Source organism: Pituophis catenifer, unplaced genomic scaffold (genome assembly GCF_029215685.1).
Source record: "Pituophis catenifer annectens isolate HBS135680 unplaced genomic scaffold, rPitCat1.0.hap2 SCAF_8, whole genome shotgun sequence".
NCBI classification, from domain to species: domain Eukaryota; kingdom Metazoa; phylum Chordata; class Lepidosauria; order Squamata; family Colubridae; genus Pituophis; species Pituophis catenifer.
The window spans coordinates 68456783-68480232 of record NW_027256888.1 but is presented as its reverse complement, the minus strand read 5'-3'; the positions used below and the strand labels follow the sequence as shown (position 1 = coordinate 68480232).

The following is a 23450-nucleotide window of genomic DNA, read 5'->3' as shown; positions in this document are numbered from 1 at the left end:
GCAGCATGAGGCTCTGTCCACTGGCCTGGTGGTCGTTACTTCTGGTTTTAACCAGGAAATAACCTGTTTTTTACCCTCTGCACATGTGCAGAAGGGTTTGCGCATGCACAGAAGGTCTGCACATACACACATTACACGTGCACACACACTTCCAAACCAGTAGGGAAGGTAAGTAGATTTCATCCCTGGTCTGAGGATCCACCTCAACTCTCAGCTACCTTCTTGAAGAGCTGGTGACAGCAATGGATAGGAGGACCATTGTACAAATTTAACTTGTATGCTAATTGCATCAATTTCTGGCTTGGGGGGGGGGGGTTACTCATTAACCTATGCCTTGGACATTTCTCATCTGCATTACTGCCAAGACTCTCTACATGGGACTGCCCTTGGAAAATATTCAGAAGCTGAACTGGGAAGTTCATATTCAGAAGCTGAACTGGGAAGAGAAGGACCAGGGGAGACATGATAGCAGTCTTACAATATTTAAGGGGCTGCCACAGAGAAGAGGGAGTCAATCTATTTTCCAAAGCACCTGAGGGCCAGACAAGGAATAATGGATGGAAACTGATCAAGGAGAGATTCAACCTAGAAGTAAGGATAAATTTTTCTGACAGTGAGAGCAATCAACCCATGGAACAGAAGTTGCCTTCAGAAGTTGTGGGAGCTTCATCACTGGAGACTTTCAAGAAGAGACTGGACAGCCATCTGTCAGAAATGGTCTCCTGCTTGGGCAGGGGATTGGACTAGATGACCTACAAGATCCCTTCCAGCTCTGTTAATCTGATCTGGTCCAGAACGTGACAATACATGTAGAGCTGTACATGTAGCCCATGTTACATTTATATATTATTATCTGTGAACTGCCATAATTACCAAAAGATTTCCAGATGCAATGTAAGGTGCTTGTTATCATCTACAAAGCTGTACAAGACACAGGGTCTTTTTGTAGGACCATGTCCCACATATTGTTGGGATGCTTTGCAAGACGAGAAATAATTTCCAATGATCTCTGACCATTTTTCAAACTCTGACAGTATCATGTTCTGGATGGGCAACATTAAACAGGGATTAAAGTTGCATGGGAGGCAGGTAGTATGCCTTCTGTTGCAACCTCTGCCCTATGGAACTGTATTGTCAAAATTCCAATGGCTCTAACCATTCCAGATTAAGAATGCTTTAAAGCAGGGTCTCCAACCTTAGCAGCTTTAAGACTTGTGGACTTCAACTCCCAGAACTCCTCAGCCAGCTTTGTTGACTGAGACTTTGCTTTAAGACTTGTGAAGTCCACAAGTCTTAAAGCTGCCAAGTTTGGAGACCCTTGCTTTAAAGGCCTGGTTCTTTTCCCAGGAACCAGGAAAGGATAGTATATTTTTGTAATGACACAAGTTCTTTATTTTCCCCCAGGTATTATCTTATTATGATACTGCAAAGTTTTTAACCCTTGGTGAGTGGGTTCTTGATGAGTGGGTAGCCATAGAAAATAAATGATTGACTAACTGACTGATTGACTTCCTGAATGTATAACAATGATAATATGTCCTAGGCTAAGTCTGGATTTTTATTTTATTTTATTTTAGAGCTCAGATATGAGTCCTGCCATCAGCACCAACTCACTTCCTGTTAGCCCACTTACCGAGGAGCCATTGCCATTCAAGGTAAATCTATTTTTTAATCATCTTCTCCTTCTCCTTCTTCTTCTCCTCCTTCTTAGCTTAATATAGTACTTGATTTAAAGACAGACATGCTCTTTAAATTTCATCACTACTGCTACATTTTTGTGAGAAATATATGATTTATACTCAAAATGATGAATGAGGTGGTAAAAGGAAACTTCCATCACTTTAGGGCCACACATACACATGGATTTGTGTGTGAGATTGTGCGTGCATATTAGGACAGTAGTGCTGTGTAACATATTCAACCAAAAGGCATGTATTTGTCTCAACCGTATACATGGAACTATGTGCACAGCGGGAGCTTAATCTAAAATCATATTTTATACATGATAACCAAGGCAATTCTGAATTCTGTCTTAATGTGAACACAGAGATTATAATATTACTGCAGTCACTATGTCAATAAGGCAAAGTGGTCACACACCATCATTAACCCAGTTCCCATTTTTATTTATTTGTAAATCCCACCTTTATTATTTTTGTAAATAACTTAAGGCAGTGAATATACCTACTATAATATTACTTCCTTCTCCTATTTTCCCCACAACAACTCTATGAGATGGGTTGGGTTGAGAGCGATTGAGTGACCCAAATGTCACCCACCTGGCTTTAATCTTTAAGGTAGGATTAGAATCCACAGTCTCCCAATTTCTAACCTGGTGCCTTAACCACTAGATCAGGGGTCCCCAAACTTGCCAGCTTTAAGACTTGTAGACTTCAACTCCCAGAATTCTCCAGCCATCATACCTATGCTGGCTGGAGAATTCTGGGAATTGAAGTCCACAAGTCTTAAAACTGGCAAGTTTGAAGACTTCTGCACTATATCAATCTCAGTAGGATGACCCAGGAATTTTGTGGGTCAGTTGCTGGTTCCAGAGCTTCAGTTTCTTAAGTGCAGATTATATTAGTGGTTTTCTAAAAAAAAAAAAAAATTAAACCTTAAAAAATCCAATCCTTTTTAAATTACTTTTGTCTTGAGAGCTGCCTGGTATATCTATCCAAAGTCTAAATTGTTCAGATTTTAGAAAGCCATTAGCCATATAACTGAAAAATGGTTCTGACCCAGGAACAAAATTCCATTCTTTATCCATTGGAGAACATTGTGAATAGGGCCTAAGGAAAGAGAAATGGAGAAAGAACAGCTGAGATAAAGCTTTATTAGAAGGAACTCTAGTTGAGATACTTGCAAACGCAATTCAAGTTACTAGAAGCAGAAACATTTTGGTGAGCTGTCAACAGGCAAGATTAGGCTCATGTTTTGTGGTTTCCAGTTCCTATTTTGACTCCGTCTCTAGACCTCAAGAGGGACGCGGTGGCTCAGTGGCTAAGATGCTGAGCTTGTCGATCGAAAAGTTGGCAGTTCAGCAGTTCGAATCCCTAATGACGCATAACGGGATGAGCTTCCAGCTTCTGCCAACCTAGCAGTCCAAAAGCACGTAAAAAATGCAAGTAGAAAAATAGGGACCACCTTTAGTGGGAAAGTAACAGCATTCTGTGCACCTTTGGCATTTAGTCATGCCAGCCACATGACCACAGAGACATTTTCGGACAGCGCTGGCTCTTCGGCTTTGAAACGGAGATGAGCACCGCCCCCTAGAGTCAGGAATGATTAGCATATATGTGTGAGGGGAACCTTTACCTTTAAACCATAATCCATGATTATGATATTAATTTGATATTATATGGCTTTATACCTTCTCTCAGAAAATATTTGTTACTTTGCTAGGAGATCTGGAGATCTGGACATTACCAGCTTGTGTTTTTTGGTTACATTTTTTTTAACTTATCACATTTATATATTTCTTTTTTTCCCTACAAACTGAATTCAAGTTAGTGTCTGTGTTGTTTCAGTGAATGTTTGTTCCCAAGTACTGGCATAAAATGTATTCAAATATTGAATTGGAGAGGGAGGGAGGGAGGGAGGGAGGGAGAGAGAGAGAAAGAAAGAAAGAAAGAAAGAAAGAAAGAAAGAAAGAAAGAAAGAAAGAAAGAAAGAAAGAAGGAGAAGAAAGAAAGAAAGAAAGAAAGAAAGAAAGAAAGAAAGAAAGAAAGAAAGAAAGAAGAAAGAAAGAGAAAGAGGGAGGGAGGAAGGAAGGAAAGAAGGAAGAAGAAAGAAAGAAAGAGGGAGGGAGGGAGGAAAGAAAGAAAGAAAAAAAGAAAGAGGGAGGGAGGAAGGAAGGAAGGAAGGAAGGAAGGAAGGAAGGAAGGAAATAATTTAATTGAAGGCAAAGAGAAGTCTGCTGTTTGCTGTTCTAAGACAGAAAGGGAAAGGTTTTACGAATCAAAATCAAATGTGTTTTCATTGTAGCCTTAATGGTCATTTTAAGTCTTAACTGTTTTTGAACAAAATGTGTCTTCCTAAGAAAGCACTAAGGTCAGGCTCCAGGGAGAGTCAGATATATCTCTGAGAGCCAGCACCATTAAGTGGAAATAAAAGTAATATAAAATGCAACAGTTTTTCTTATTGCTTTCCTACTGGCTCCAGGAGAGAACAATATTGTCTCAGCAGTAATGTGATGGAATGATTTGATATGCAATAACCTCTTCCAAATACTGTCAGTCTGTAATATTGGGTTCTGATGACAAGAGGTGTGTTACTCTGACCAACACAATTGTGATGCTTCCCATCTTCCTGCTTGGCTTGAAGTGAACACAAATGTTTAAATTTATAATTTGGTTTGCTGGGGCAGTGCTGAGAATGGTCATGTCACTAAACAGGACCCAAGAATGGATCTCTGGGAGAACGGATGGCCTTTTTATAATTCAGAGTTGAATCTGAAATAAGCCAACTATATTTTCAGAAAAAAATACATTCTGTCATTTTGTGGATTTTATAATGCCCTTTTCTGTTCCAGAGAGAGAAGAGTGTGTGCATTAGTTACATAATATTAAGTAGTCCTTTCTTTCTTCTTCTTTATACAATTTCTTATTTCTTCTCATGAGGAGTCCTTAGTACACTCTGAGCTGGGTTGTTTTCTTACAGAGGTTTCATTTCCCAAACTAGGTAACATCATCAGTGCTAGTACAGAGTGTTGTTTGCTGTCAATTTATATTCTGGTGGCTTGTTTGTCTGTCAGTGTTGGTGAGGGCAGTCTTAGAGATTCTTTGGTTGGGCTATTTGCTGTTCGCTTTTTTGACAATTTCTTGATTCAGATATTGTTTACATGATTGTTGGTCTGATGTTAACCTGGGGAGAGCGAAAAACAGGCCTTCCGGTCCCACCGGAAGTTGGGAAATGGGCTGTTTCTGACCTCCGGAGGGCCTCTGGGGTGGGTGGGGAAGGCCGTTTTCACCCTCCCCAGGCTCCTAGAAAGCCCCTGGAGCCTGGGGAGGGTGAAAAAACGGGCCTGCTGGGCCCACCATGCCATCGTGTGCCAAAGGTGTGGGAGCATGGGGTGGTAGCGTGAGCATGCATGAGGGGGCGGGACACATTGAATTATGGGTGTGGGCACGCACGTGCGTGACCCCCCCCCACGCTCCCCCTGCTTTTGGCACGCGACGGCAAAAAAGTTAGCCATCACTGCCCTATACCATTTCAGACTAATGGCTGTCCAGTCTCTTCTTAAAAACTTCCAGCGATGAAGCATCCACAACTTCTGGAGGCAAGTTGTTCCACTGATTAATTGTTCTCACTGTCAGGAAATTTATCCTTCATTCTAGATTGGTTCTGTCCTTGATTAGTTTCCATCCATTGCTTCTTCTCTGGCCTTCTGCTGCTTTGGAAAATATGTTGACTCCATCTTCCTTGTGGCGGCCCTTCAAATATTGGAATACTGCTATCATGTTACCCCTAGTCCTGACATCCTGGCTCTCTTCTTTCTATACTCTATCCTATGTAATCATCAAAGCCACAAATTATAAGTTCTTTTTTTCCCCCTATTGCATGCAAACATTCCACCAGTGGTTTCCAATCTGCAATAAAGGAATATATGATCTTTTTTTCTAGTCAGCAAATCAGTTTGGCCTTGCAACCACTTTTAGAATGTAAACTTCCTGGCATTTAGGTTAGGAGGGTAAGTGAGCTCTGTTGTTCTTTTTGTGTACACTGGAAATCTTGTTTGTGACCTTGGCCATTATGGATTGGATTGCATACACTGTTGTTTTTAACTTCGCATGTTGCACGGATAGCTATATAAATTGTGCAATAAATAAATATGCAAAAGACTCTGTGTAAAGTTGAATTGTCCTATTTCATTCCATTTAAATTTGGAACAAGTTGGTCTGTCTATCTGCACGTCAGAAAATTGTTTGGCTTATACTAATCCCGTATAAATCAAGTAAGAATCCAGGTAGGTAAAATATTTCTATTCACATTCTATCCACTCCTACATAGTGATCATACTGTATTCTATAGAACCGTGGTGGCGGACCTATGGCGCGCACGCCTCCTGCCAGCCAGCTGGTCTTTTAGTCTCTGCCACACATGTGCGGGGGGCGGGGCACATGGGACATGCACACGTGTGGGGGGCAGAATGCATGCGCGGGAGGAGGATGCATGCACGGGCTGCATGCATGGGGATGTGCGTGCATGCGCGTGGGTTGGGCACATGCGTGAGTGGGCACTTGCATTGCATTTTGGGGGTTCGCATGCACTTTGGGCACTTGGTGCCAAAAAGGTTAGCCATCATTGGTATAGAGTATTTGTTCCCAAGACAGATCACCTGTACTGCTGTTGAGGACTTCCTTGGCACCTTCCAAGTCTAAATCTCATAGGCTGATGTAAAAGTGAAACATCTGCCTCTATCTATCTATCTATCTATCTATCTATCTATCTATCTATCTATCTATCTATCTATCTATTGGTTCGATTTATCTGCCGCCCTTCTCCGGAGACTCAGGGCGGCTTACAATGTGTTAAGCAATAGCCTTCATACTTTTGTATATACCTGCTTAGTAAGGCTTTCGCACCCCACCCCAAGCGGTGTTCTTTTTTATACAAAGTCAGCTTATTGCCCCCACAAACCGGGTCCTCATTTTACCTACCTTGAAAGAATGGAAGGCTGAGTCAACCTTGAGCCTGATGAGATTTGAACTTGCAATAATTGCAGGCAGCTGGTGTTACTTAACAGTGCTTTAATCTGCTGCGCCACCAAGGCTCTAAAATCTAGAATTGAACTCTCAACCTTCGGAGTGGGAAGGTTGTAGAATAGAAGATGCAGAATGTTTTCAGACCAAGGGTCCTGATTGGCTCTTGAGTAGAATGTAGGGGCTATTTGCCAAACAGTAGATGAAGAAGCAGCTAGAATTAAAATAACAAATATGTTTGACATGATTTAATTTTGGATGAAATAGAATTGAATTCTATGCTGAACGGCGTGATGGCCTAGTAGTGAAAATGCTCACCTCCCAATCAGAAAGTTGAGAGTTCAATTCTAGGAGAAGGCAGATGTTTCTCTTTTAGGGCACAAAGCAAAAATACCTGCTGCCAACTCCATGTAGGCATCTGGAAGAGCATCTAGCCAGCAAAGCATTCAGCTCCATCCAGTCTCCCACCTTCCTCGACTCTATCTCAAAGTAACACACTACAGAGTCATTTTAAAAAATGAATTCTACTTTATTACATTTCATGCAATTAAGAATGTTCTACTTCCAGAGGTCCTCACCATTGCTTACTTTTCTTGCCCTCTGCTTCTGAATTAAACTTACTTGCCAGCCTGGGCTCCTAACTGGCAGTTTTTTTCAGGGTTATTACTACAATAAATCAATCAAGCTAATCTTGTATTTATAAAGCCAATCCACATTTAGGTCACAAAAGTAAACTGACTGGAAAAATAACATCTGAAGCAATAAAATGAATGGAAATGTCAAGAACCGATCAAAGTCAAAAGCATTTCAAGAGAGCAAGGATGCTGATGAGCTGAGAGTGATGGACAATCTTCTCAAGTTGTTCCTTGTTAGGAACTGCCTTTTCTCCAAGAGAGAGAGAGAGAGGGAGGGAGGGATGGAGAGAGAGAGAGAGAGAGATGATAGACAGACAGATGATAGGTAGATATAGATATATAGATAGATAGATAGATACTGTAGATAGATAGATAGATAGATAGATAGATAGATAGATAGATAGATAGATAGATAGATAGATAGATAGATAGATAGATAGATATTTTCTCTTCCTCCCCTCCAATATTCTGTGGAATATGTTGGGTTAAGAAGGAGGCAGTGAGCTTCTCTGACTCAAGGTGGACCAAACCGGTTCTCCCTGGTCGTAATCCAACATTTTAAGCGCTATAGCATCCTGCTTTCAGTGATTTTGCCACACCAAGACTGCTTCCTAAACACCAAAAGTTCTGACTTGACTAAGCACAGCTGACATGGAAGGGATGACTGAACACAATATACCCCAAGTAATCTTGCCTAGTTCTTTTTACACATATTACTAATTTGTCATTCAGGAAGGGCGACAGACAGATAAAAGAAGCACGGAAGGGTAGAATGCTCAAACAGCATATAAGCATTAGAGATTTGCAACTATCTGAACTTTTCAACCCCTGATATTCCCAACAGCTGTTGTGTTCTTTAACAAGTGGGAACTCTGAATATGTTTTGCCACATAGCCTACCACCCCTAGAGACTCAACCTTTATGCAAAAGTTTACAAAGTCTAGTAGTTTCGGTATAATAAGTAATGCGAACTCTGGTGTAACAACAAAGGTAGATATGAACATTCAAGGAAAAAGCATATATAAAGTATCATGCATTTTCCAATATTTCTTAAGAGTGAATTTTTTTCAAGTGAGGGAGGAGCAGTTATAATTGATTTAGGAGTTAGGTCTTCCTTTCCAGCTGTTAGCTGTTTATATCTGTCATGTGCACTGAAAGCCAAACTTTTGAGCTCTTAGGAGTCTTTTCTCCTTTCTGAATGGAAGGAAGAGAGAAATGGCTTTAGGAGATAGGCTAAACAGCTTACTGTGTCAGAAAATCACAAAGCAGATGTATGTTTGAGGTACAAGAGGATGCAGATTATCCTTACTATCTGTCCATTGCAGCAGAATTCAAAATACTGCTTTGTGAATCAGATCTGTAGATTTAGCACAGGAGATGGGGAAATAAAGTTGATGGATGCCACCTACTGTCCTGACTCCTGCCCTTTTCAGCCATGCCTAAGGAATCCTTCAAGATTTATTTATTGATTTGTCGCATTTCTATGCCGTCCAACTCCCTGGAGACTCTGTGCGGCTTACAACAAAAAACAATGCGAACAATATACCATAAAAGTTGTTTTAAGAAAACATTAAAAACCCATACACTCCATTCATGGCCGGGTCTTGGCCAAGACCCATATATGCCATTGTCTTTGAACTGCAATCTTGGCAGAAGTTAGATATACTATATTTTTCGGAATATAAGACACATTTCCCTCCCCCCCCACAAAAGAGGCTGAAAATTTGGGTGTGTCTTATACTCCAAATGTAGCTCTAACGAGGTCCTAGTGAGTGAACTGATCTTCTGCGCTTTGCCTGCTTTTCTCATTGCTGCTCCCTCTGACAATTAGCTGTGCTTTAGAAGCTGTTTTTCAGCCCTAATAAGGCGCTAGCGAGTGAAGTGATCTTCCGTGCTTTTCTCATTGCTTCTCTCTCCAACGATCAGCTTTAGAAGCTGTTTTTTTATCCCCAACCAGGTGATAAAAAGTATGTGCACGCTCAAAACCAGCAAACTAATGTGCTGAAGCTGACCAGACTAAAGGATGCTATAATTATTTCCCCTATTTTCCTCCCCAAAAACTAAGGTGCATCTTATACTCTGAAAAATATGATATATCTGTCCTGTCTGCTTTCCAGTTTTTTGAAAGGGGTGGCACTGTAGATCTGTGTGGTTCTGATTTATGCTTTGTTCATGGTAGGTTATTTACTTGGATGACAAAGATTTACAATTCCTCCTGGCCAATGAAACTCATTTTTCCAAAATTCCTGGTGTTGTTATCTTAGAAATTAATGCAGAAGGATAAAAGCAAGTGGAGGAGGAGGAGTAGCTCAGAGAATTCCAACAAGGCATTATATCAACTCCGAACCACACTTACTTGCTGTATTATGAATATAGATATTTATAAACAATGAAAGTGGGATAAAGATAAATAAATGAATAATTACTTTCTATACTTTTATGATGGCAGTAACAATGAATTTAGCCAAGTTTTTGGTTGCTATTCAGATCTGTAGCAATTTAGTGCTTTTTAAAAACTAATTTGAAAGCTTACATATGCCCTCTTCTCATTAGGTTCTTGAGTAAGTGTTCAGGCACAAGAAGAAATGAATGAATCAGTTTATTTCTAAATTCCCCATATTATTATGGGATTATGGGAGCGACGGGATGCTCCCATGTGACTCCTCTCCTGCGCGAGCTGCATTGGCTTCCGGTGGACTTCCAGGTGCGCTTCAAGGTGTTGGTGATCACCTTTAAAGCATTTCATGGCTTAGGGCTGGGGTACTTACGGGACCGCCTTCTGCCACCAATTGCCTCCCACCGGCCAGTTCGCTCCCACAGAGAGGGCCTCCTCAGGGTGCCATCAGCCAGACAATGTCGGCTGACGACCCCCCAGAGGGAGAGCCTTCTCTGTGATGGCGCCTACCCTCTGGAACAATCTACCCCCAGAGATACGAGTGATCCCAGACCTCCGGACTTTTCGTCGGGCCCTTAAAACCTATTTCTTTCAGTTAGCCGGGCTGGCCTGATTTTATATTGGTTTTCAAAATTGATACTGATTTTAATTGAAATGTTTTAAATTATGGGCCAAACTTTATTTAATTATTTTAAAACTATTTTAACTTTTGTGTACAAATGTTTTATTTTTGGCTGTTCACCGCCCTGAGTCTGAAAGGAGAAGGGCGGTATAGAGATTTAAATAATAAATAAATAAATAAATTAGCATCTGGAAGTTGCCAATAGGTCCACAATGTCTTCCTGTGATTTCCAGCATACTTTCTGCCTCACCTGATAACAGAATAACACAATATCAAGGTTGGAAGGGACATTGGAAATCTTCTAGTCCAACCCACTGCTCAAGTAAGCCCTATATCATTTCAAACCAATGGTTGCCCAATCTCTTTTTAAAAACTCCCAACGTTGGAGCACCCGCAACTTCTGGAGGCAAGGGCTTCCAGTGATTAATTGTTCTAACTGTTAGGAAATTTCTCCTTAGTTCTAGGTTGGATCGCTCCTTGATTAGTTTCCATCCATTGCTTCTTGTCCTGCCCTCAGGTGCTTTGGAGAATAAAGAAGAAAAGAAAAAAAGAAAACATTAGGACAGGGACAGTAGGCATGTAGGTGCGCTTATACATGCCCCTTATAGACCTCTTAGGAATGGGGTGAGGTCTACAGTAGACAGTCTAAGGTTAAAGTTTTGGGGATTTGGGGAAGAAACCACAGTGTCAGGTAGTGCATTCCAGGTGTTGTCCATTCTGTTACTGAAGTTGTATTTTCTACAGTCTAGTTTGGATCGGTTTACCATGAGTTTGTATCTATTGTGTGCTCTTGTATCGTTTTGGTTGAAGCGGAAGTATTCATTGACTGGTAGGACATTGTAGCAGACGATTTTATGTACTGTGCTTAGCTCCCTCTTCTTTGGGGGCAACCCCTAAAATATTAGGACACTTCTATCATATCCCTCCCCTAGTCCTTCTTTTCATTAAACTAGACATACACAATTCCAGTTCCAGCAACCATTATTTATCTATCTTAGCCTCCAGTTCCCTAATCATCTTTGTTGTTCTTCTCTGAACTCTTTCTAGAGTCTCAACTGAGATGTTCCGTCACAGCTATTTTCTTGTCATTCCGGATGAGTCCAAGTCATTTTTCATTCATGAATCAGTTTAAACCCAACATCTACATCAGTTACACAGTGACATTTATTATCATACATATCATTTCCTTATATAGGTTTTATGTGCAAGCATCTCTCAGTCTGGGAAGAGTGGAATAATAGCCTCAAGTAACTTGTCAGAAGTAGTAATTTTTAATGAACAGCCATAAAAGCCATTTCCCACAACTTCTTAAATTAAAAGAAATATAAAAGAAAATGTTTTTTGCCCTGTCCCAGGAAATGACATATTATTTGAGGTGCTATAGACAGATATTGCATTCATGAGCCCACTTATTTTAAAACAAATTTGGGAGATCAGATCTGAAGTGCTGTATACGCTATTAAGAACTAAGTGATTCTTAATGAAGTAGCTTTTTCAGAATATTTATTTATTTATTTATTTATTTATTTATTTATTGGTTCAATTTATATGCCGCTCTTCTCCGGAGACTCAGGGCGGCTTACAATGTGTTAAGCAATAGCCTTCATACTTTTGTATATACCTGCTTAGTATATAACACTCCCTAAGCGGTGTTCTTTTTTATACAAAGTCAGCTTATTGCCCCCACAATCCGGGTCCTCATTTTACCTACCTCGAAAGGATGGAAGGCTGAGTCAACCTTGAGCCTGGTGAGATTTGAACTTGCAGTAATTGCAGGCAGCTGGTGCTACTTAATAGCACTTTAGTCTGCTGCGCCACCAAGGCACCATATTCTCAGCTTGTCTAACTTTTGGCTAGAGGTTGAATTCATATAGTGCCATGATGGCGAACCTATGGTATGCTTGTCACAGGTGGCACACAGAGCCCTCTCTGTGGGCACACCAGACGTTGCCCCAGTCCAGCTGCACCGCGCATGCGTGTGCGCCTCCCACCGGCCGGCTGGTCTTTGGGTCACTGCCGTGCATGCGTGGGGGGGGTGCATGGGGGGGGACGTGCGTGTGTGTGGGGGTGCAGGTTGGTGCAGGAGGTTTTCCAGGCCCAAATCGGGGCACGGGGGAGCCTCGCGTGGACCTCTGGCCCCATTTTGGCTTCCAGGTTGGTGCAGGAGGTTTTCCAGGTGCAAATTGGGGTATGAGGCTCCCCGCACCCCGTTTTGGGCCTGGAAAGCCTCCTGCACCAACCTGGAAGCCAAAACGGGACACGGAGGAGAGGGGCACATGTTTGGGGGTTGCTCGCATTGCATTTTGGGGGCTCTGGCACATGCGTTTGCATTTGCGCACGCACGTGCACGCTTTGGGTAGTCGGCACCAAAAAGGTTAACCATCACTTATATAGTATGTTGTATCACAAAACTGGAGAATAAGTACCTCCTTAGTTTGAATGTTGATTCCCCTTAAATCTTGTTTTAGTTGCTCATCTGATTGATCTGATGCTACCTGATATGAACAATTTTATTGTTAGGCTGCTTTTTTTATGTTATTTTGTTTTATCCCTTTGAGTATGGGAGTGTAACATATGACTTTGCATATGCTGTATGGATCTAAGCCTAGCAAAGAATATCAGTGAAGATTATCAAAAGGAGTTGGTATGTGTACACGGAGCATTTGTGTGACATTGCCTGCCATGCATCTTAAGTGGTACTTTGAAAAAAAAAAAGTTACAATATAATAATATTGTGAATTATAAACAAAATCATAAACAAAACAAGAAAGTTCAGTAATGCATTTATGAAACAGAAATCTAAATCTAAAGACAGAATATCTGCATATCACATCATGGTTTGTAAATGTTGTCAGGTCTCCATGTCTGATTTGTACCATCTAAGCTTTTATTATACAGTAAAAATGAAGTAGGGATTGTATCTGAGCAAGATAATATAAAGCTGGCCACCTTAATCATGTATGTTCTTTTCTGAAAGGTGTCAACAAATTATTTTCCCACTCAGGTTTAACGGATTCTTAAGCTATTCTGCATTTTAATTCATATTGACTTTCTTTTAATAGATATTTAAAATGACACATGTTGTTTGATTTATAACTGTTTGAGGGAACTGATCAGAGGTGGGTTTCAGCAGGTTCTGATCAGTTCTGGAGAACCGGTAGCAGAAATTTTGAGTAGTTCGGAGAACCAGTAGTAAAAATTCTGACTGGTCCCGCGCCCATCTATTCTCTGTCTTCCAAATCCCAGCTGATTGGGAGGAAATGGGGATTTTGCAGTAACCTTCCCCTGGATTGGGGACAGAATGGAGATTTTACAGTATCCTTCCCCTAGAGTGGGGTGGGAATGGAGATTTTACAATATCCTTCCCCTGCCATGCCCACCAAGCCATGTCCACCAAGCATAGTAAAAAATTTTGAAACCCACCATTGGAACTGATCCTTCCCTTCAACTTTTGTTAGCTTGGATATTTTGTTCTTAGGTAAGTAATTAGCCTGGCCAATTCTGTTCCTCAGAGACAATAACATAGTCCCATTAATAATAAAGAAAATTCCTGGGTAGAAAATTGAGGGATTCTTCTCTTTCATCATTTCCTGCATTCCTTATGCTCTTTTTCTTTTTCTTTGGAACGTCAAGCCAACTTATACACTTCTCACATTTCTTTATTTATTTTCCTTTAAATCATTTATACTACACACTTTAGCTTAAGAAGACTTGTTAAAATTTACAGATCAATTGAAAGATACAGTTTTTGTCCTGAGGTTTACAATCTACACCAGACATAACATGAAAGGAAAAAGAGATGAGTTAGAAACAGAAAAAATAAGACTCACCTCTTTATATTACAGTGGTCTTAAGATTGTTCCCATCACACTTCACTGGAATGATGGGACTCAGAAGGGATTCAGTCTAGGAAACTGTTCCCTGCTAATACTATTTAGTTATTGTTCCCTGCTAATGCTATTTATGTTTTCCTTGAACCATATAATCTGAAAGTCAGGGTAATATCTACAATTTGACTTGCATTGTCCATTTTCTCCATAAAACATGCATGTTTCTTTGTGTGAGAAACATGACATAGAGCCATTCTCCTATACATGAAATTCAAGGCATGTGGCTGGGATGAAAGAATGCCACTTTAAATTTAACACAAGAGATGCAATTAGATAGGCCGTAATAAGGAGGACCTATTCACTTACTAGTGGCTGCACAGTGATAACAACTGTGGGGGTGGCTTGTTAATCACTTGAAATTACAATAAAAAGGCAATAAGACACAAGAATAGCTGTATTTAGGATTTAAAATAAAGATGCTGTAGCATTGTCAGACATGTAATATGTTTTATTTTTTTTCCTCATGTTCAACAAAAAACACCAGAATTGGGTGTAGGATTAATTTATTTATTTTGAGTATGTGTAGGGTGTCTTTGAGTTAGTGATCTGTTGACAACTGCCTGGACAAATCTCCACAGTTTTCTTGACAAGATTTTCAGAAGTGGTGTCAGAGTTTAAAGTAATACCCCCAATGAAAGAAGACTCCGAGGCTAGAAGTTCCTCAAAGTTCCATTTTATTAAATATGTCATATTGGCACACCTGGGAAAACCTAATCTGAAAGATTCCAGGTTTTGCCCACCCAACAGAAAGTCCAAGTCCCTGTCCAGCACCCACAAGACCATCAGATGGTCCAATCACAGCACCTTCCCAACTGGAGAGGCCTCCCAGTTCCAGCCTTCCAGGTGCAGGGCAGGATGTCCTTGACTCTCTGAGAAAAGAATGTTATTATGACTATATATCACCCATGCTCCACACAATCCCCCCTTCCCAGTTTCCCACAGTAGGAAATGTGGCAGACCTGAAGGCCCAATGCAAAAGATGGCTTCCAGGCCTGACAAGTGGTTTGCCATTCTTCTGATGACTGTCATCTCAGGAACATCTCTTCTATGGGTGATGCAGTAGTCAGCCAGCATACTGGGACCCTTTTTGACTTAGTACCCTTTCAAATGTCTTAGTGAGATTTCTCGACATAATTTTTACTGAATGCCCCAAGATTCACAGGGAAAAAAATCCAAGCAAGAGTCTGAAGAATGAACTTTTCAATGACATGTTACAGTCCATAACTTAGTACAACTTCAGGAGATCATTCTCAATTTCATGATAGCTTTCACCTTTAAAATTTACCACCACCCCCAAAATCATGCATATATTTTCCATATCTTTTGAAAGATTGATGTACCAATTTTTAAACTTCTTCCACATACCTATTTATCAAATTTGCCATCTTCATTAATTCTCTTATCTGAAGTACTACAAAAGTAGTTTCTTTAATCTTAGCATCATGAATCCTGGAAATTTATTCATCAGGTACATTCAACCAGTCCCTGTTTATCCATTGCTTTTACAAAGTTTATTCATTTATTATATTTATTATTATTTATTCCTGTACATGTTAATAGCGGTGTTCCCCAAGGCAGTGTCTTAGGTCCAACACTCTTCATACTTTACATAAATCATATTTGTGATCATATTAAAAGCAACTATGTTCTCTTTGCTGATGATGTTAAAGTATTCAACACCACCGACAATGCAACTACCCTTCAAAAAGACCTTGACTATGTGTCAGATTGGTCTAACAATTGGCAACTCCGAATATCAACCAACAAATGCTCTGTCTTGCACATTGGCAAAAAAAAAAAATCAAAACATAAAATACAAATTAGATGGACATGACCTTGTAGATGACCTTCACTCTGTCAAGGACCTTGGAGTACTCATTTCTAATGATCTAAGTGCCCAAGTCCACTGTAACAACATTACCAAAAAGGCATTAAGAGTTGTTAACCTAATATTGCGTAGCTTCTTCTCTGGCAATGTACTACTAATTAGAGCGTACAAAACATTTGCTAGACCAATTCTTGAATACAGCTCATCTGTCTGGAACCCACACTGCATATCGGACATAAATACAATTGAGAGAATCTAGAGATATTTTACGAGAAGAGTTCTCCCTTCCTCTAACCGCAATAAAATACCTTATGCCACCAGACTCCAAATTTTGGGCTTAGACAACTTAGAACTACGCCGACTTCAGTCTTACCTAAGCATAGTACATAAAATTATCTGCCACAATGTCCTTCCTGTCAATGACTACTTCAGCTTCAACCACAACAATACATGAGAAAATAATAGATACTAACTCAAGGTAAACCGCTCCAAACTCAATTGCAGAAAATATGACTTCAGTAACAGAGTGGTCAATGTCTGGAATGCACTACCTGACTGTAGTTCCTTCCCCAAACCCCCAAAACTTTAACTTTAAACTGTCTACTGTTGACCTCACCCCATTCCTAAGAGATCTGTAAGGGGCATGCATAAGTGCACCAGCGTGCCTACCGTCCCTGTTCTAATATTCCTTTTTACTTACTCTTTTCATGTATTCAAATTATGTTTATACTTTTACCTGCTATCTTATATATGCTTGACAAAATAAACTTATGACTTATGACTTATAAATTTCACGTGCAAAGAAGAAGTAAAACTTTTTCAGGATTGAGAAGTGAACCGTTTATCCCATTCTTCCGCCCCCAGGAAGCAGTGAAGTATGTTTTGGCCTTTCTAAATGAAATGTTTTTTTTCTGTTCCTACTGTTCTGTTCATTTAAAAAAAAAAATCTGTATATTGTGTATTGAAATTGTGGTTGAACAGAAGTGCAATGACCTTCATATCTCCACAGATTTTCCATTCATATTTTACAAAGTGGGTCTTTTCCAAAAGTAGTTTAATGTTTTTATATAACTCTCTTATGGATTAATGATACAGGCAATAATCTATTTCTATTATGAGGAAAGACAACTTTCAAGGTAACCTGCAGGAGTCATGAAGAAGTGCCACACATTTACATTGTGCTCATGACCAAGACCTTCCATAACTGAGCAAGTGTCTTTATAAAACATCATCCATCTTCTTGAGGAAAGTATTACATTCATCATGTTGACTACAAACTTATATATAATGGAAACAATTCTAGGCCTTTAATGCTGTACCTAAAAGTTCATCTTGCTTCTTAGACAAATTCATAGCACAAACAAAATCATTCAGATCCCCTTTGTGCCAACAAATATCACACATTTATTAAATGTTAACCTACCACCCGGCCGTCTGCGCATGCACTTTCCTTGCTCGCCTTCCGCGCATGTGCTTTCCTTGCTCGCCTTCCGCGCATGCGCTTTCCTTGCTCGCCTTCCACGCATGTGCTTTCCTTGCTCGCCTTCCGCGCATGTGCTTTCCTTGCTCGCCTTCCACGCATGCACTTTCCTTGCTCGCCTTCCGCGCATGTGCTTTCCTTGCTCGCCTTCCATGCATGTGCTTTCCTTGGTCGCCTTCCGCGCATGTGCTTTCCTTGCTCGCCTTCCGTGCATGTGCTTTCCTTGCTCGCCTTCCACGCATGCGCTTTCCTTGCTTGCCTTCCGCGCATGTGCTTTCTTTGCTCGCCTTCCACGCATGCTCCCGGCCCTGAAAACATTCCTAAATAGCACGACTTGGAGCTGGGGTGGGTGGGCAGCCCCACCCATGATCTTTGCTACCAGTTCAGGCGAACCCGTCCAAATCAGCTGAATACCACCTCTGAAGTAATCCCTTCACACATTCTTCCTTTTGTATTCAAAGTCACAAATTACAATAGGCTCTAAAGATCAAAGTGGAATGGGAAACACCAAATATAATCAGGTGAGCATTCTTCTTTCCCTGATCCTGAGATCTCATTTATCCTAAAGTGATCCTGAGATCACTTTGATCGAACAATAAAAAAAGGATCATTTCTCCAAAAGTGATTACCATTTTTAATAAACAAATACTTATCAAGCAAAAAACCATAGCAGAGTGCATGACTGAAAAAGCCCTGTTTTTTGGAATGCTAAGTAAATGCATTTTATTAGAATTCTTAGACAAATTTAATATCTTTATTTTTTTGTAAAAATAAAATAAAAATAAAATAACTTTAACCTTTAAAAAGAGTTTTTTAAAAAATACAGTAAAATACAGACTAAAGAAGCAAGATTTTCCTATATAAAGGACTTTTGAGAAAGATACTTAACTGTGAGAATTAACAGCTAATTTTTGTATAATGTTTCCCTTGGAATAAACTCCACATCTGATTCAAGCAACTGCTTCCGTTCTGTATTCCCAGTTCAGAAACAAACTTGGTAAGATATCTTCCTAAAGAGAGTAAGTTTAAGCTGTTTATGTGTCAGCTTTGGAAGCCATATTAGGCTGGAAGCTTCCATGCTGCCACCTTCTCATGTGTGGGAAAGTAGGAGGGGGGATTTAGTAGAGGGGTTGTCTGTAGACATAATAGCATTCTTCCTGTTGGTCAAGATCAGGGTGATCCTGCATCTGGAGAAGGAGTGGTTGGAGTGATGTCTTGAGATAGGATGGTGGTTGATTGGAGCATGTGATCGACTGAAGACTGAGGGGATGGTTTTGGGGTTTTTGATTTACTGAGGGAAAACCCGGACCTCTCAGATTCGAGTTTTCCCAGATGTGCCAGTTTACCTATTCTAGTAAATAGAACTTTGAAAATGCTTGCTTCAGAGTCTTTACTTGGAGCTGGGGGGTTTTCTGGAATGCTGACATTATGAACTGAGCTCTGGCACCAGACTGACAAGGAATGTTTTCCAGGCAAAGGATGTGCTCATGCAGAAATGGTATTCAGCCAGTTCCAACCAGTTTGTCCAAACTGGTAGCGGAGATTGCAGGTGGGGCCCCCCACCCCCACCCCCACCCCCCATCTGCTCTTGCACTATGCCGTCCTATTTAGCCATGTTTTTGAGGCCAGGCACATGCGCGGAAGGCCAGGCGCATGCACGGAAGTGAGCATGCGAAGAACCTGAGGTAACAATATCCGAAACCCACCATTGTGCTCATGTCTGAACATGACTCGACCTGACGTGTGCTATTCTATGCTAGTTGTTATGCTTTCTACCTTTGTCTTGACTGTATTTATGTTAGAGAACAACAACTAGATTTGTCTCAATGCTATTTCAGATAAGCTACTATAGTTAAAATATAGGACTGTAGTGTCGCTAATTTAGAATAATGAAGGTGGAAAGCTAAATTTGAAAGAAAACAATCCAATCCTGTTTTTGAATTCGCCACGAAAAACCCACTACAATCTGTGTGGCAAAATTGTTGTTGACCAGTATAATGAATGATAATATCACAATATATACTGCATTCCTTCCTACCAAGACAGCTTTATTTGGGTTTATATTTACACATTTACACATGCGGTGGTGGATTTCATATTTAAATAAGCTATTATCCAACAGTATTTCCAATCATGGAACAATGACTGATTGTCTATTTTGAGGGGTTGGTGCTATTGATGTTATCTCAGGAATAATAACCGGGTCTCTAACCATGTTAGGCACATTTTTTCTTTCTTTTTGTGCCTCTGGTGTTTCTTCAGCTGCTTATAGTATTGAGCTTCAGTCAACACAATAATGTTTGACCAAACATTACAGTTGTGGTAGAAGAAGGAGCTGATCATTCCCCACTTTGAGATGGTCAAGGATGGACTCTCAGTAATGTTTTTCACTTACTGTACCAGCCCCTGGAATGGCTTCCCACTTGTGACAAGAACTGGTCTTCCTAGGCCACCTTCCAAAATATCCAAATCCAACTCTTTTAGAGGGCCCCTGTTTGTTTGATAATTATGTTTATGGTCATTTTGTATTTTCATGTCTTCTACTGCATTTTATTGTTCAAACCAGTGAGAGTGTGATTGATTGTGATGGTATAAAAATGAAATAAATAATAGGTTTCCGAAGGTAATTGAACAATAATACAATAACACAGGCATGCTTAATCTATCAATAGTAACAATTACCCAACACATTATGAAACTTGTTTGGAAAGGTAGTAATTGCTACCCTGTTTCCCCCAAAATAAGACATCCCCTGATAATAAATCCAATCGGGCTTTTGAGCGCATGGCAATAAGGCCAAGCACTTATTTCAGGGTTCAAAAAAATATAAGACAGGGTCTTGTTTTGGGGAAAACATGATATACAATCAACCAAGAATGTGTGGAGTCAGTACGTAAAGAAATTACTGTATCATTCAAGCACAGTACATTTCCCTCTGCAATGAATGTTTGTATTTTTAGCATTTAAAGGAAATGGAATGGAATCAAGGACTATGTTTGTTATGACATAGTAAAGGTAAAGGTTCCCCTCACACATATGTGCCAGTCGTTCTTGACTCTAGGGGTCGGTGCTCATCTCCATTTCAAAGCCAAAGAGCCAGAACTGTCCAAAGACATCTCTGTGGTCATGTGGCCAGCATGACTAAACGCCAAAGGCGCACAGAACGCTGTTACCTTCCTACCAAAAGTGGTCCCTATTTTTCTACTTGCATGTTTTATGTGCTTTCGAACTGCTAGGTTGGCAAAAGCTGGGACAAGTAAAGGGAGCTCACCCCATTACGTGGCACTAGGGATTCGAACCGCTGAACTGCCGACCTTTCAATCAACAAGCTCAGCATCTTAGCCACTGAGCCACTGCGTCCCTCGTTTGTTATGACATATATATGGTCAAAAAAGAAGGAGACCAAAATAAGTACAACAATGTGAGAAACATTATGCCTTGTTTCTTTTCTTTTGCAATGCCTGCCTGCTACTGATTTATGTTTTTTTTTCCTACTTGATAGACATTTTATTATTTATTTTATTTTATTTTATTATTTATTTTATTTTATTTTATTTTATTATTTTATTTTATTTTATTATTTTATTTTATTTTATTTTATTTTATTTTATTATTTTATTTTATTTTATTATATTTTATTTATATACCGCCCTACTCCCGAAGGACTCAGGGCGGTGAACAGCCACAAGATAAAAATACATCATACAAAAGTTAAAAACCATTTAAAATACATTAAATAATTTAGACTCAAAAACAAATTTAAAAACACCCAATTTGTACAAAACTTAAAAGCAAATTAAAAGGGAGAGTCAAGCCAGACCAGCCTGCTGGAATAAAAATGTTTTGAGGGCGCGGCGGAAAGTGCGTAAATCTGGGATCCTCCATATCTCCGGGGGGAGCTCATTCCAGATGGCAGGTGCCCCCACAGAGAAGGCTCTCCCCTTCTCTGTGGGGGCAACATTGTTCTTCCTTCTCTGAAAATTTCTTCCATCGTTATTCTGTACTTAATGTTTCTTAACTGGACTGGGAATCAGTTGCAACTGATTCTTTGTGTCTGTGTACATCTATCTCTCTGTATATTCCCTGCTGAATGTGGATGAATACAATATTTGTTTGCAGAAATAGGATAATTTGACAAGACAAACAGAATTATCCTTCCATAAATTAAAATGAAATTAGTATTGGATAGATTCTTTTTTTTTATGTAAGCAGTCTGTGCCTCTCAAACAGACAGGTCCTTGGTGTAAATGAGAATTAATTGAGGGAAAAATTACTAAGTAATGTGAAGCTGTCACTTCAGCTTTTTAGATCATCATTGTAGATATTAGAATTGTTGGATGCATACCAATCACTCAAATGGCTTCAGATCATAACTTTTAAGACAGAGAGTTGATCATCTTCCGTATGTATTGATTCTGTGGATAATGTTAGCATACCGCTTTGAAGAAGATGTTTGTTCAAACTCATGGCATGCCTTCAAACAAAAGTATTATTATTTATTGTTGTTTTCGTTGCACAGATTGATTAATCTTGCTGAATAGTAATTTCCTTGTTTCCAGATGTTTCAGTGAAACAAGGATGAGCTGTCTACCCATAGACTATGTTTGCATTTTTCCTAGGTTTTGCTCTTGATATATTTAGTCATTTGTTGGTGAACAATACATCTCGGCCTGGTTTACACTTAGCACTAAGTAGTAATGTCTAGATTCTATATCATGGAAGAAGAAATTTCTTCATTAAAGATTGTATGCAGGTGGGCTTCAAAAATTTTAGCAAGGGGTTCTCTGCCCAGTTGCTGAGTGGGCATGACCATGGTGGGCATGGCCTAGTTGTCCTCCTGCACCAAGGCTGGGGGGGGGGCATTTTTGCTCTCCCCGGGCTCCGGAGTCTTTCTTCGAGCTTCCGGGAGGGTGAAAAGAATCTCCCCAGGCTCTGGAGGCTGTCTGAAGGCCGGAAATGTTCCCCTTCCCGAACTTTAAGTAGGCCTGTTTTTTGCCCTCCCTGAGCCTCCATGCATGCCCTGCACTTACCTGCATCCAAAAAGGGCTGTGTGGGGACTCCTGGGAGGGGCAGGGTAGGGTAAGTGGGGCCAGCCAGGAGTGGGATTTGGGGGTTCTCTGAACTGCACAGAATCTTAGCTAGAGGCTCTCCCAAACCCTTATGAACCCCCAGCAGCCCAACCCTGATTGTATGTAAATGAAATATACAGATCTTGTTTTCAGCTTTATAATTAGAGTGTCCAAATTCTCCTCTGGTTTCTCAAAATTAATTGAAACTGAAGACTTAAATGATTTTCCTGCATGTAACTGTTCTAAGAAAGAAGAGAAATTTGTAAATTAAAACTAATTCTATACTCCCTTATTCAGGGCAATGAATGCTTATCATAATTATAATGCTGTCTAGCAATCAATTGCCCCACAATTATATAGAATCTTTTCCTCTGTATTTTTCTTGGATTGATAATACTCTTACAAAGCTGTAGTAAAAGCTCCCAGAAGATGTTTCTTGACTTATTTTTTGTTTGTTTTTGCTATCCTGAATTTTGCAACCAGAACTAGGAGAGAGAGAAAAAAGAAGTCATCTTAAAAATAAATGATTAAAGTTTAGAACTGAATTCAGTCCTTCTCCCCAAACCTATCCCTTTGTTCGCAAATAATTTTTTGAACTATATGCAGAGCCAACAATTGTGGGTTAAAATAAATGACCATAAAAACTGATCTTATTTAATAGTTTAAATATGAAACCTTCTATTACAGACTGTCCGTAAGACCAGTTTTAGAGAACTGGTAGCAGAAATTTTGAGTAGTTCGGAGAACTGGTAAGTACCACCTCTGACTGGCCCTACCCCCATCTATTCTCTGCCTCCCGAGTCCAAGCTGATCAGGAAATGGGGATTTTG

The 23450-nt window shown here is 40.0% G+C and overlaps 1 protein-coding gene across 2 annotated transcripts in view; it reads left to right on the top strand.

Moving 5' to 3' along the window:
- CCSER1 (coiled-coil serine rich protein 1) overlaps positions 1-23450 on the top strand; it is a 715197-nt gene that overhangs the window by 257690 nt on the left and 434057 nt on the right. For both annotated transcript variants that reach the window (XM_070948723.1, XM_070948724.1), the window contains exon 6: positions 1578-1655. In XM_070948723.1, coding sequence (XP_070804824.1) covers positions 1578-1655 — 78 coding nt within the window. The remainder of the gene's footprint in view (positions 1-1577; positions 1656-23450) is intronic.